Source organism: Columba livia, chromosome W, assembly GCF_036013475.1.
Source record: "Columba livia isolate bColLiv1 breed racing homer chromosome W, bColLiv1.pat.W.v2, whole genome shotgun sequence".
NCBI classification, from domain to species: Eukaryota; Metazoa; Chordata; class Aves; order Columbiformes; family Columbidae; genus Columba; species Columba livia.
In genome coordinates this window covers 21050412-21062861 of record NC_088641.1, presented here as the reverse complement: position 1 = coordinate 21062861, position 12450 = coordinate 21050412, and the positions used below count along the sequence as shown (strand labels likewise).

General features: G+C 40.5%; 1 protein-coding gene across 4 annotated transcripts in view; it reads right to left on the bottom strand.

Moving 5' to 3' along the window:
- The window catches only part of LOC135577187 (homer protein homolog 1-like), a 140082-nt gene that overhangs the window by 21738 nt on the left and 105894 nt on the right, over positions 1-12450 (bottom strand). For 3 of the 4 annotated variants that reach the window (XM_065045032.1, XM_065045033.1, XM_065045031.1), the window contains one exon: positions 10763-10919. In XM_065045032.1, the coding sequence (XP_064901104.1) occupies positions 10763-10919 (157 nt within the window). Of the gene's footprint in view, positions 1-4601; positions 8646-10762; positions 10920-12450 lie in introns of those variants that run through there. The other variant, XM_065045034.1, reaches the window with a different exon arrangement.

The following is a 12450-nucleotide window of genomic DNA, read 5'->3' as shown; positions in this document are numbered from 1 at the left end:
TGTACATAGGCTCTTGTATTTCTGCCACTGCAGCTTTATGCAGAGCTCTAGTTAATTTCTAAGGTTTTCTGGAACTGTCAAATTCACCCACCTCATCCATCTTCACTCCTTTTGAAGTTCAATTTATCACAGAATCATAGAATCATTCTGGTTAGAAGAGACCCTCAAGATCATTGAGTCCAACCATAACCTAAATCTAACACTAAACTATGTCCCTAAGAACCTCATCTAAATGCCTTTTAAACACCTCCAGGGAGGGTGACTCAACCACTTACCTGGGCAGCCTGTTCCAGTGCTTCACAACCCTTTCTGTGAAGAATTTTTTCCTAATATCCAATCTGATCCTTCCCTGGTGCAACTTGAGGCCATTTCCCCTTGTCCTATCACTTGCTACTTGGGAGAAAAGACCAACACCCTCTATGCTACAACCTCATTTCAGGTAGTTGTAGACAGCAATAAGGTCTCTCCTCAGCTCCTTTTCTCCAGGCTAAACAGCCCCAGTTCCCTCAACTGCTCCTCATAAGACTTGTGCTCCAGGTCCCTCACCAGCTTCGTTGCCCTCCTCTGCACTCTCTCTAGTACCTCAATGCCTTTCCTAAAGCAAGGGGCCCAAAACTGAACACAGTATTCAAGGTGGGGCCTCACCAGCACCAAGTACAATGGAATGATCACTTCCCTAGTCCTGCTGGGCTGCACTATTCTTGATACAAGCCAGGATGCTGTTGGCCTTTTTGGCCACCTGGGCACACTGCTGGCTCATATTCAGCTGGCTGTCGATCAACACCCCCAGATCCTTTTCTGTCCGGCAGCTTTCCAGCCACTCTTCCCTGAGCCTGTAGCATTGCATAGGGTTGTTGTGACCCAAATGTAGGACCCGGCACTTGGCCTTGTTAAACCTCATACTATTTGCCTCAGCCTGACAATCCAGCTGGTTCAGATCCGTCTGTATAGCATTCCTACACTCCCACCCAATTTGATGTAATCTGCAAAATTACTGAGAGTGCACTTAATCCCCTCATCCAGATCATTGATAAACGTATTAAACAGAACTGGCCCCAATACTGAGCCCTGGGGAACACCACTCGTGACTGGCTGCCAACTGGATTTGACCCCATTCACCACAAACTTGTTAAAAATTTCCATGCTTTTTTGCTGAACTGAGTCTCTAATTGGAGGTGGAAGCCTCTGTGAACCCAGGACTAGTATTGTTATGGGAACCCAGGGTCAGACCCTCTCCTATCCATTGGTAAAGACCAGAAGGTTGTGTGGTAACCTCCAAGAAGATCAATCTCTCTTTTAAAGCTCTTGTACTCGGCAGTACCTGCTGGCTTTTACCAAATTCTGTCATAGTGAATACTCATTTATGCAAAGTGGAAGAGCCTCAACAGGAGTGATGGAAGAAAACCCAGTCTCTGAACCACCTCTCTCCTAGTGCCTAGTGCCCTAGAAGCAGGTGCAGAGGTGTCCCATCCTGTGACTAAAGAAGGGCTTGTGTCGGGGATTGGCTCAAGGAGCACAGACATGAGTCCTCCAAGCAACTGTACGAGCAGAGCCCATTTTAGTTGACATAAGTAGGCCTTAGTTAGCTTGTCTATTAGGCCGTGGGAAAGGGGGGAACGGAAAAGTACTAACTAAGGCAGGGTCAGGATATTTTTGAAGAGATAAGAGTCAGAAGAATGTGGGATGCGCATAGCTAGCTAAACCCAAGTAGGTGGAGTAAGTAAATGTGCTTAGCCTATTAGATAGAGACAAGTATGCATAATTATGGTATTTGGTATAAATGCACGCTATCTCGGGCAGTAAAGTTGAAGTATGCTTTATCACTCATATTGAGTCGGCTGCATTTCTTCCTCCGTCCGCTCGGGTCTGGATCTCTGCTGGGACTTTTCTCTGCAGGCTTGGACCTCACTGCTCTCCACATGGTTTCCTCTGAGCTGGTACACGTGGTGAGGATGCACGTGTTGGTGAGACCCTGGAGTCCAAGGAGGCTGGTGAACTGAACTGGGGTGGATGAAATGTTACAGGTCTCAGCTGCCTGTATTGTCGCTGGCTGAAATCACCTCCCAGTACAGCCCTGATGGCTGTGTGGCTCACGTGAACACTCCCCAGTGTGGTCCAGTCCATACTAACTCAAGACACTTATTGAAATTGCTTAAGCAAACACAGTTAATTTTGAGCATAGTAGGGAGTCCTCTCACAAACCTTCTTGCCAACAGAGGCAACCACTGTCAGAAGGGCAATTAATTACCCACACTAAAGGGGCTGTGATGTCTTAACTCTGGTCCAGCTTTTCTCTGGGCAAACATCCATCTCTTACTACTTATACAAGAAAATAATGCATTGTTCAATTATTTTGTTCACTGTTTGTTGAAAAATCAGTAACTTGGAAAAAAAGAACAAATTCAATTAAAAAAATGGGTTTACTTTAAACACAGTCATATTTAAATCACAGTATCACAGTATCACAGTATCACAGTATCACAGTATCACAGTATCACAGTATCACAGTATGTTTGGGATTGGAAGGGACCCCAAAAGATCATCTAGTCCAATCCCCCTGCTGGAGCAGGAACACCCAGGTGAGGTCGCACAGGAACATGTCCAGGCGGGTTTTGAATGTCTCCAGAGAAGGAGACTCCACAACCCCCCTGGGCAGCCTGGGCCAGGCTCTGCCACCCTCACTGAGAAGAAGTTTTTTCTCAAATTTAAGCGGAACCTCTTGTGTTCCAGCTTGATCCCATTACCCCTTGTCCTATCATTGTTTGCCACCGAGAAGAGCCTGGCTCCATCCTCATGGCACTCAACCTTTATATATTTATAAACATTAATGAGGTCCCCCCTTAGTCTCCTCTTCTCCAAACTAAAGAGACCCAGCTCCCTCAGCCTTTCTTCATTCAGCTCACCAGTGCGAGTGAAAAATGAGAAACTCCTTGGTCTAATGAGTTTTCTCTATTTCCAGACACAGTTTGATCTTGCATCATATGTTTTGACTTCTAGAGGACTGCTTTTGTTAGAGACAGTATTAGGCTTGGCTGGGAAACAGACTTCCTAAACATCCAAATTAAAAGCAAACAAACAAAACTAATAAAGAAAAATGGAAAAGCAATTAATATATTAAGATCACAAGAGCCCTGACTGGAGCTTCTTTATTGTGCTAAGGGACTATATTCCACAACCTTCTTCACACCTTTCTTTCCCTGCATCTCAGTCCCAACCAGACATGCTTTTTTGTTACTCCGTTTTTATATACAAAACTGTAGCCTTCCACGGCCTCACGCCTTCACTTGAACTTGAAGAGCAGCAAGTGACCACGCAGTATATGAAAAACAGAGTTATGCTCTGCTCAGTTTTACAGACTTTGCTTCTTTTTTTTTTGTTTTCCTACAACCACTTCGTTTGTTCCCGAGGGACACACGCTGACACGAATGCCACATTAACTGCCAACTCCACGAGAAGAACATTTCAATCACCCATTACAACTGCGAATCAGACCCCTCAAGCCCAATGGCCAGACGCTGTTCCATGCCCTCCCAGTAACCCTGCAGCACGGCTATCGCTGCCACTTCTTATCGCCATTTCAAACATCCTCCGCTGTGGTCAGACAAAGAGCCAGACCTAAACAATGATGTCAAACGAAGGCTTCCTCCCAACGCAGTCTTGAACTACTAAATGCAACTGATCACTCCTTAGCGAGAAAACAGACCGTGTCGGGGTTTTAAAGGCTTTGAAATCGAAGTCAAAAGAATGTCAAAAGCTTCCAGGGAATGGCAAAGATATTACTGCATGTAAACATACCCTCTGGGCAACAGGTAAGCACCAACTCTATACGTATGTATATACATACACACATGTAGAAACAAATATATGCCATGCAGATTTTTTGATTCCTTCATTTTTTAAACACAGTAAAAAAAATTAAAGGCGGCTTTTTGGCTCATTAGATTTAAGAAGGCAGCTGAAGTGGCTGGGAGTTTTCCAGAGTAAAGAACTTAACATTTTAAAATTTCATTAAAATTCAGACAACTCTGCACCAGAAAGTGATGTCAGTTAGAGAAAATTAGTTTTGCCATGTTTTTATAACAGTAACAGACCTGGTATGTATGAAACAAAACAAAAAAGCCAAACCCAGGAAGGAGCAAGACTTTATCTTCCATAGTTGTTCTCCATCTGGCTGCGTGCTGTCAAAGAGTATAAGCTTTTTTACCAGCATAATCTGTGTCCTCATTAGGTGGATCTGTTAACATGATTAACGTTAAAACTACACTAGCAAACTTCACTAAAATAGACTTGGCCTGTGTTCAGCCTAACTGCCCTTTCTTCCAGGGGAGCCACAGGTAGGAGCTCTAAATGAGGATTAAGGGGTTTCAAGGGCAGAACATCTTGTCCAAGGCTCCACGTGGCAAAGAGCATCCTTCATTCACCCTGGCCCGTGAGCGCAAATGGAGCGGGACCACACGGGCTGTCTGTGGCTCCCAGGGGCCTCAGGACCAGGTGTCGTGGTTTAACCCGAGCTGGCAATACAACCACAATAGCCACTCGCTCACCCCCTCCCCACCCCTCAAATAGGGGACAGAATCAAAAGGGAAGGGAGGCATTTGGACTGAGTTAAACACAGTTTAATAAAATAACGGATTACTAATACACTACTAGTAAATATACATATATATAAATATATATGCCCTACAGAGATCTGAAAAGACATCAAATATTTTCATGATCTCTTCTTGAATGTACCTATAAAAAAGAAAATCGTATTGTGATGCTGGAAAATTATATGATATAAAGAATATGCAATTGAAAACAGAAGCAACAAAAGACAAAGCTCTAGGCAAAAATCTGAAGCTATTTACTTGGTCTATTTTCTTGTTTCAAATTTGATTTATTTTTCTCACGGCCAGGGGTCCAAAAGTCATTAAAACCAACTTTTTATGCACTATGCACACAAGTAGCCATAAAAGGAAGCTAAAATGCTTTAGTCTGACCCCCTCACATTCTCCTCATTCAGTGTTTCATGTTTAAGAGCAAGGATCAATCAATCATTCTAGCCTTTGCACAGCAACACTAAGCAATGTACCTGTGATTAAGCCTTTTTTCCAGTACAAAATTCAGACTGAAAAATAAGTCTTTGAACAATAACTGATTAAACAAGGTTCTTCTGTTGTGCTATCTTAAGACTGCACTGACCTGCATATCTGAAAAAAGTTAATACTGTGGCTTTGTATTTGAGACTAAAAAAAGAAAAAAAATATTGTTCTTAGCCTCTGTTTCTTTATTTTGCATTTGTCATCTGGGTAAGGATTGCACTTAGGGAAAAGACTTCTGAAAGGGCTTTTTAGTGACTATTTAATGAGCTAACTGTTCTAGTATATGACCATTATTATACTTAACTGCACACTTCAGTGAGAAATACTTCAGCTGAAATAAGACAGCAAGGCAACTTGTTCTGGCAAAGACTAGAACTTCTCAGCAGAGGCCATTTGACAGTTTCCTGGAAATGTTGATCTAGGTCAGGGGTGTCAAACTCATTTTCACCAGGGGTCACATCAGCCTCACAGTTGCCTTCAAAGGGCCAAATGTAATTTTAGGACTGTATAAATGTAACTATTCCTACATTTATATAGCTATGTTTGCTGCAGATTGATTCATTTTTTCAAACCACTTCCTGGAGAAAAATTTGTACATTTCTAATCTCAAACAACAATAGTTTTTATTCAGCATCTTAAATTCAGTACCCTCAGATCACGAAATTCCTTCTAAACTTCATATAGAAATTACTTTGCTACAGAAATGCAAAGAAAGACAGATTAGAATATATTTTCAGTGTAGCTGTAGCCTATTTTATAGACATACCTGGCACTATTAACTTGTTGTTTCCTAAAGATAATTATAATTATAATAATTATTGTAGTTTTCCAAGATTTACCCATAGATAAAATGACAACCTGAAAATTTGCTTGCAATTCTAGATGAAAGGACTGCATATGTAAAAATATGGACTTAGTTGTCCATTTTTTGTGCACTCAGGATTGGTCTATCTGCACACACACTTGTTTCAATTAAATGCATAGACAAATACAAGCAAAATGGTAATGTTGATTACCATTTTTGATTACCTGTTTTGATTGAATTGCCAAACTAACCATATTTACCCTGTAAAATGCTCATCTATTTTCTTTATTAAACAAATGGTACCAAGCTACTATCTAGCCACATGCTAATTACAACATCTTAAGAAGGAAATTATACTTGTATAACTTTTTTCTTTAATCAATCAAACCAAATTTAAATATAAGTTTGCATTGTTCAATTGCGGTAAGAGGGACTCAGTCTTAAAGGAAGGATGACAAGAGGTAGGCATCACATAAAAAAAAGGTCCTTTGCCAATAATTTTTTTGATCAAAACTCCATTAATAAATTTCTTGTTATGACACTTTCTGTCACTTTATTTCATATTTCCACTTTTAGAAAATATCCTTCCTTGGTCATATAAAACCAAACAGTTATTCACATTAGACCTATAATGGTGCTAATAAGTTGTTTAATAAGCATTGACTTCTCAGCAAGTAAGAAGCCCACAATATGGGCTCTGATTCAGCAAGAAACTTTATCACACATCTGCATGTTTGAAATTGAGTTTTGGTTATTCAGTTATTAATGCAGCTGGTGGAAACGTGGAAGTGACTGCTAAGGGGTCTGCAAAGATTTTCTACAGAAATTTTTTGGACAATCTGAGCAGATGACTTAAATGAAATCCCATACTTCTTGTGGACTTTAATAATTGCTTTTATAGATTCTTGTTTTCTTTAAGTAGCACAGAAATAATACGGTAAAATCACCATGGTTTTATTTCAGTACGTTCATGCATTTTTTTAATATCTACTTTAAAATTTCTTCTAACAGGAGTGAAATTAGGGTCCATTATTTGTCAGGTGTTTTTGATGACTACATAAGATGTCCTCATTTAATTAACTGAATGAAAGAACCAGAACATAATAAGATATTTTTAACTTATTTCCTTGGATATCCTGGTAAAGTAATAAGCAAGAATTCAGGAGTTTAAATTTCTATTCTATCAGGAATACCCAAGAGCTTGATCACTTGCCATCATCTCTTGTTATCTCAGATTTCTTTTCCTGCAACTGAATGTTCTTCAAGGACTGCAGCTCCTTTATTATGCACTGGTGTTACTACTGTGCATTATTGCCTAGTGTCATAGGATGATTTATTTTAGGAGTTAGCATGCAAGAAAAATGTATAATTTTCATTTTTTTTAAATAACAAAGATGAAACTTTGGGTTACTTTCCATAATTTTAATCACCATACAATCCTTTCCTTTATATGATATCAGGATTAATGTTAGTACAAATGCTATTCCATTTGTCTGAAGTAGCTCGCTTCAGGGTTTTTCTTTCTGTTACTGAGCTGTTCTAAATTCATGAACCCACTTTGACTTCTAAAAGCTATGCAAGGTGTGTTGGAGTGCTCCCCAACTCCATTTCCAGGAAATCATTGTTGTTAAACTGCTTCTGGGCAGATTAGAGAAGGTTGAGAGCTCTGTTAGGTTAGGCGCAAAAGTAATTGCGGTTTTGGACCACGAATTTTAAATCATTATAACTAGGCTATAAAACATCTTTATTAATCAAAACAGGAACTGTTACAAGCAACAGATTTTTGCCAATGAGAAATAAGTTAGTTTATTCTTGTAGTGTAAAAATCCGTGCTTTGGGATTTGACAAACTCTTTGAAAGCATTTTCTGCATCCTGCTGGTTGTGGAAGCCTTTTACATGCAAAAAGTTGTCAAGATGCTTGAAGAAGTGGTAGTCAGTTGGCAAGAGGTCAGGTGAATATGGCAGATGAGGCAAAACTTCGTAAACCAATTCATTCAACTTTTGAAGTGTTGGTGGTGCGACGAGTGGTCGGGCATTGTTGTGGAGAAGAATTGGGCCCTTTCTGTTGACCAATGCTGACTAAGGGCATTGCAGTTTTCAGCTCATCTCATCAATTTGCTGAGTATACTTCTCAGATGTAATGATTTCACCAGGATTTAGAAAGCTGTAGCGGATCAGACCAGCAGCAGACCACCAAACAGTGACCATGACCTTTTTTGGATGCAAGTTTGACTTTGAGAAGTGCTTCAGAGGTTCTTCTTGGTCAAACCACTGAGCTGGTTGTTGTCGGTTGTCATATAAAATCCACTTTTCATCACATGTCACAATCTGATGAAGAAATGGTTCATTGTTGTTGTGTAGAATAACAGAAGACAACACTTCAAAACGATGATTTTTTTGATTATCAGTCAGCTCATGAGGCATCCACTTATCAAGATTTTTCCCCTTTCCAATTTGCTTCCAATGCTGAACGACTGTAGAACAGATAAGGTTGAGTTCGGGCAACTTCTCATCAGCTTTGATGATTGCTCTCAATAGGTCATTGTCAATTTCTGATGGTCAGCCACTACTCTCCTCATCTTCAAGGCTCTCATCTCCTTTGTGAAACTTCTTGAACCACCACTGCACTGTTATCAGTTCCTGGGCCAAATGCATTGTTGACGTTGTGAGTTGTCTCCGCTACTTTATGACCCATTTTGAACCCGAATAAGAAAATTGCTCGACTTTGCTTTTTGTCTAACATCATTTCCATAGTCTAAAATAAATATAAAATAAACAGCAAGTAATAAGTCAGTAGCAAAAAAAACATAAAGTGAGAAAAGCACATTAAAATTATGTGTAACATAAGCACATTTATTTAAGAATGTATTCCAATATCAAACAGCAAATTTCAACAATGCAAAAACTACAATTCCTTTTGCACCAACCTAATACAGGCCAGTCAGCCTCACCTCCATCCCTGGAAAGGTGATGGAACAACTCATGCTGGATGTCATCTCTAAGCATGCGGAGGAAAAGCATATCATCAGGGTAGTTAACATGGATTCAACAAAGGGAAATCATGCTTGACCAATCCAATCACCTTCTATGATGGCATGATTGGCTGGGTAGATGAGGGGAGAGGAGCAGATGCTGTGTACCTTGACTTCAGCAAGGCTTTTGACACTGTCACCCATAACATCCTCATAGGTAAGCTCAGGAAGTGTGGGTTAGATGAGTGGACAGTGAGATGGATTGAGAACTGGCTGAGTGGCCGAAGGTCATGATCAGTGGCACAGGGTCTAGTTGGAGGCCTGTAGCTAGCGGTGTTCCCCAGGAGTCAGTACTGGGTCTGGTCTTATTCAACCTATTCATCAGTGACCTGAATGAAGGGACAGAGTTCACCCTCAGTAAGTTTGCTGATGATACCAAACTAGGTGCAGAAGGGCTGACACACCAGAAGGCTGTGCTGCCATTCTGTAAGACCTGAACAGGCTACATAGTTGGGCAGAGAAGAAACTAATGACGTTCAACAAAGGCAAGTGTAGGGTCCTGCACCTAGGGAGAAATAACCCCATGTACCAGTACAGGTTAGGGGTTGACCTGCTGTAAAGCAGCTATGTGGAGAAGGACCTGGGAGTCCTGGTGGACAAGAAGTTAACCATGAGTCAGCAATATGCCCTTGTGGCCAAGAAGGCCAATGGCATCCTGAGGTGCATTAGGAAGAGCGTGGCCAGTGGGTTGAGGGATGTTCTCCTGCCCCTCTACTCTGCCCTGGTGAGGCCACATCTGGAGTACTGTGTCCAGTTCTGCGCTCCCCAGTTCAAGAAAGACAAGAAACTACTGGAGAGAGTGCAGCAGAGGGCTACAAAGATGATTAGGGGACTGAAGCATCTTTCTTACAAGGGAAAGCTGAGAGAACTTGGTCTGTTCAGCCTGGAGAAGAGAAGGCCGAGAGGGGATCTTATCAGTATTTATAAATGTCTTAAGGGTCAAGGGGACAACCATCAAGAGGATGGGGCCAGACTCTTTTCAGTGGTGCCCAATGACAAGATAAGGGACAACAGGCACAGACTGAAACATAGGAGGTTCCATCTGAATATGAGGAAAAACTTCTTTGAGGGTGACAAAGCACTGGAACAGGCTGCCCAGCTGCCCAGAGAGACTGTGGGGTCTCCTTCTCTGGAGATATTCAAAACCCATCTGGACGCAATCCGATGCAAACTGCTCTAGGTGTACCTTCTTTAGCAGGTGGATTGGACTATATGATCTCCAGAGGTCTCTTCCAATCTCAGATATTCTGTGATTTCTGCCCCCATTGTACTCTAATTTCTGTTTTGCCAAATGACCTCTGCAAACAAAATTTACAGTGAATGGAACGTAACTGTTTCCCTCCTGTATGAAAGCAGAGGCAGATCTCTAATTGTGTATAATGAGCTTGATTCTACATTCATTTTTCTTTAGGTGCAAGGATGAAAGGAAGCTGTTGGTCTTTGTTATATGTGGAAACTACAACATCGTTCCTTTAACTTACATATCTGATGTCAAGTTTTTACGGGCTTAAATGCAAGAGGGACTAAAGTGTAATGCTATGGAGAAGATCCTGAAACAGATGTGATGCAGCTGGCAGAAAATGAAGAATGAAAGTTGTCAGACATGTCCTGAATATCACAGGTTAGATAACTCTTCCTGCAACAAAACCGTCTGCAGAAAAGGAGCTGCTACAAAAGAAAGAATTTCCCAACTGAGGAACCCTGTGTGCTTTAAAGTAATTAATTTCTGTCTCAAAGATTAACCTAAAGCCCCAACAATAAGCTTATTTTACTTCAAAATGAGTGAATACAGTTACCAGTCCTTCCATCTCTAGGATCCTGGCCATTTGTCTCGACTTACCCGCTTATGAAGACGTTCTGCTTCCTCCTGATATGCAGCAAGCTGTTGCTTCCATTGTTTTACATTGGCAGTGGATTCCAGCAGCGCTGCTGTGAGTTTAGCATTATTACCCTTGAGCATGGCCAGTTCTGCTTCCCAATGCTTGCTGATTGTCAAACTGCACAGATAGAATGAGAATGGTCAGAGCCCTCACATATCTTTTTTCTCTTTTTTTTTTTTTCATTCAAATGTCTTATTTTTTTTTTCCAAAATATCCAGGAGAAATAGAACTGTGCAAAAATCCTATGACTGAATGTCCAAATGAGAATCTAAGCATTCAAATCATCAAAACTTTAAATTCAGAAAATATTAATCAACAGATTTTTTAATATAGATATATCATTATTGGAAAACAACCTCTACCTTCTCAGTTCAACAGGGTACTTTTTAAAATAAAATGTTAAAGATGATGAAATCTATAGCAGCTTTCCAAAAGCAAGAGTGTGTAATTCTAGAATATGTATATTACTTGTCACCATTTTAATATATACGTATTGAGAGTAAGTACTTTTTTAATCTACTACTTTATGAAATATATTGTTAAAAAAAGGTTTGTCACCAGCTTGATTAAAGAGAGCTGATCTAGTGCCTTGGAATTACAGTTTAGTTGTCCTAATGCAAATCTTCTATGTCTGAAAAATACTTTATTAAATACCACATTTAATTTCTACTTACAAATTCAAAAACCTTGAATTTCAACACCATAATACTGTTAATGTGCCTTTCTTCAATAATATCAGCAGAGACCAAAGATCAAGGAGCATAGAGATATTATTGCTTTCTTGCAAAGAAGCAGCTGATGTTGGGGTCTCTTGACGTATCTTATGGAGGAACAATCCTTCCCTAAAGTTTAGTTATTCTCTGAGGAAACACAGGGATTTATTCTTCACAGATGATTAGTCTGCCATCATTCACAGACCCTATCCTTGCACTGAGTATGCAAAGGAAAAACATCTCAGACACATCAGGTGAATGTAAAAGTATGAAAATAGGTCATTAATGTTTTTACTTGTATAATGTCAACAGCATTTGGGGTGCACACCTGTAGGGAAAATACATGTGGAAGGTAATTATTTTGTCTAATTAGCTTACTATTAAATGCATCATTGAAAATCAATGATCTGTAACTCTGGTCAAAATGATTTTGTATATAGGATTATGGTGAATTAAAAATAATTCACCGTCTAAATTTTGGGTTTTTTGACCATGGGCCAAGCTCCGTGGTACCCAGTCTCCTCAAATCAGATGGGCTTCATCCTTCTAGGGAGAGCAAGAGGACTATAGCCCATAAGTTGGCAGGGCTGATCAGGAGGGCTTTAAACTAGGTTTGAAGGGGGAAGGGATTGAAACTGGGCTCTCCAAAAATCAGCCTACGGATGGAAAGCCCAAATTAAGAGGGAAATCAGCAGCCCACTTGAAGTGCATGTACACTAATGCACGCAGTATGGGCAACAAACAAGAGGAGCTGGAAGCCATCGTGCAGCAGGAAAGCTATGACATAGTTGCCATCACAGAAACATGGTGGGATGACTCATATGACTGGAGTGCTGCTATGTGTGGCTACAAGCTCTTCAGAAAAGATAGGCAGGGTAGGAGAGGTGGAGGGGTGGCTTTATATGTTAGAGAGTCACTCGACTCTATTAAACTTG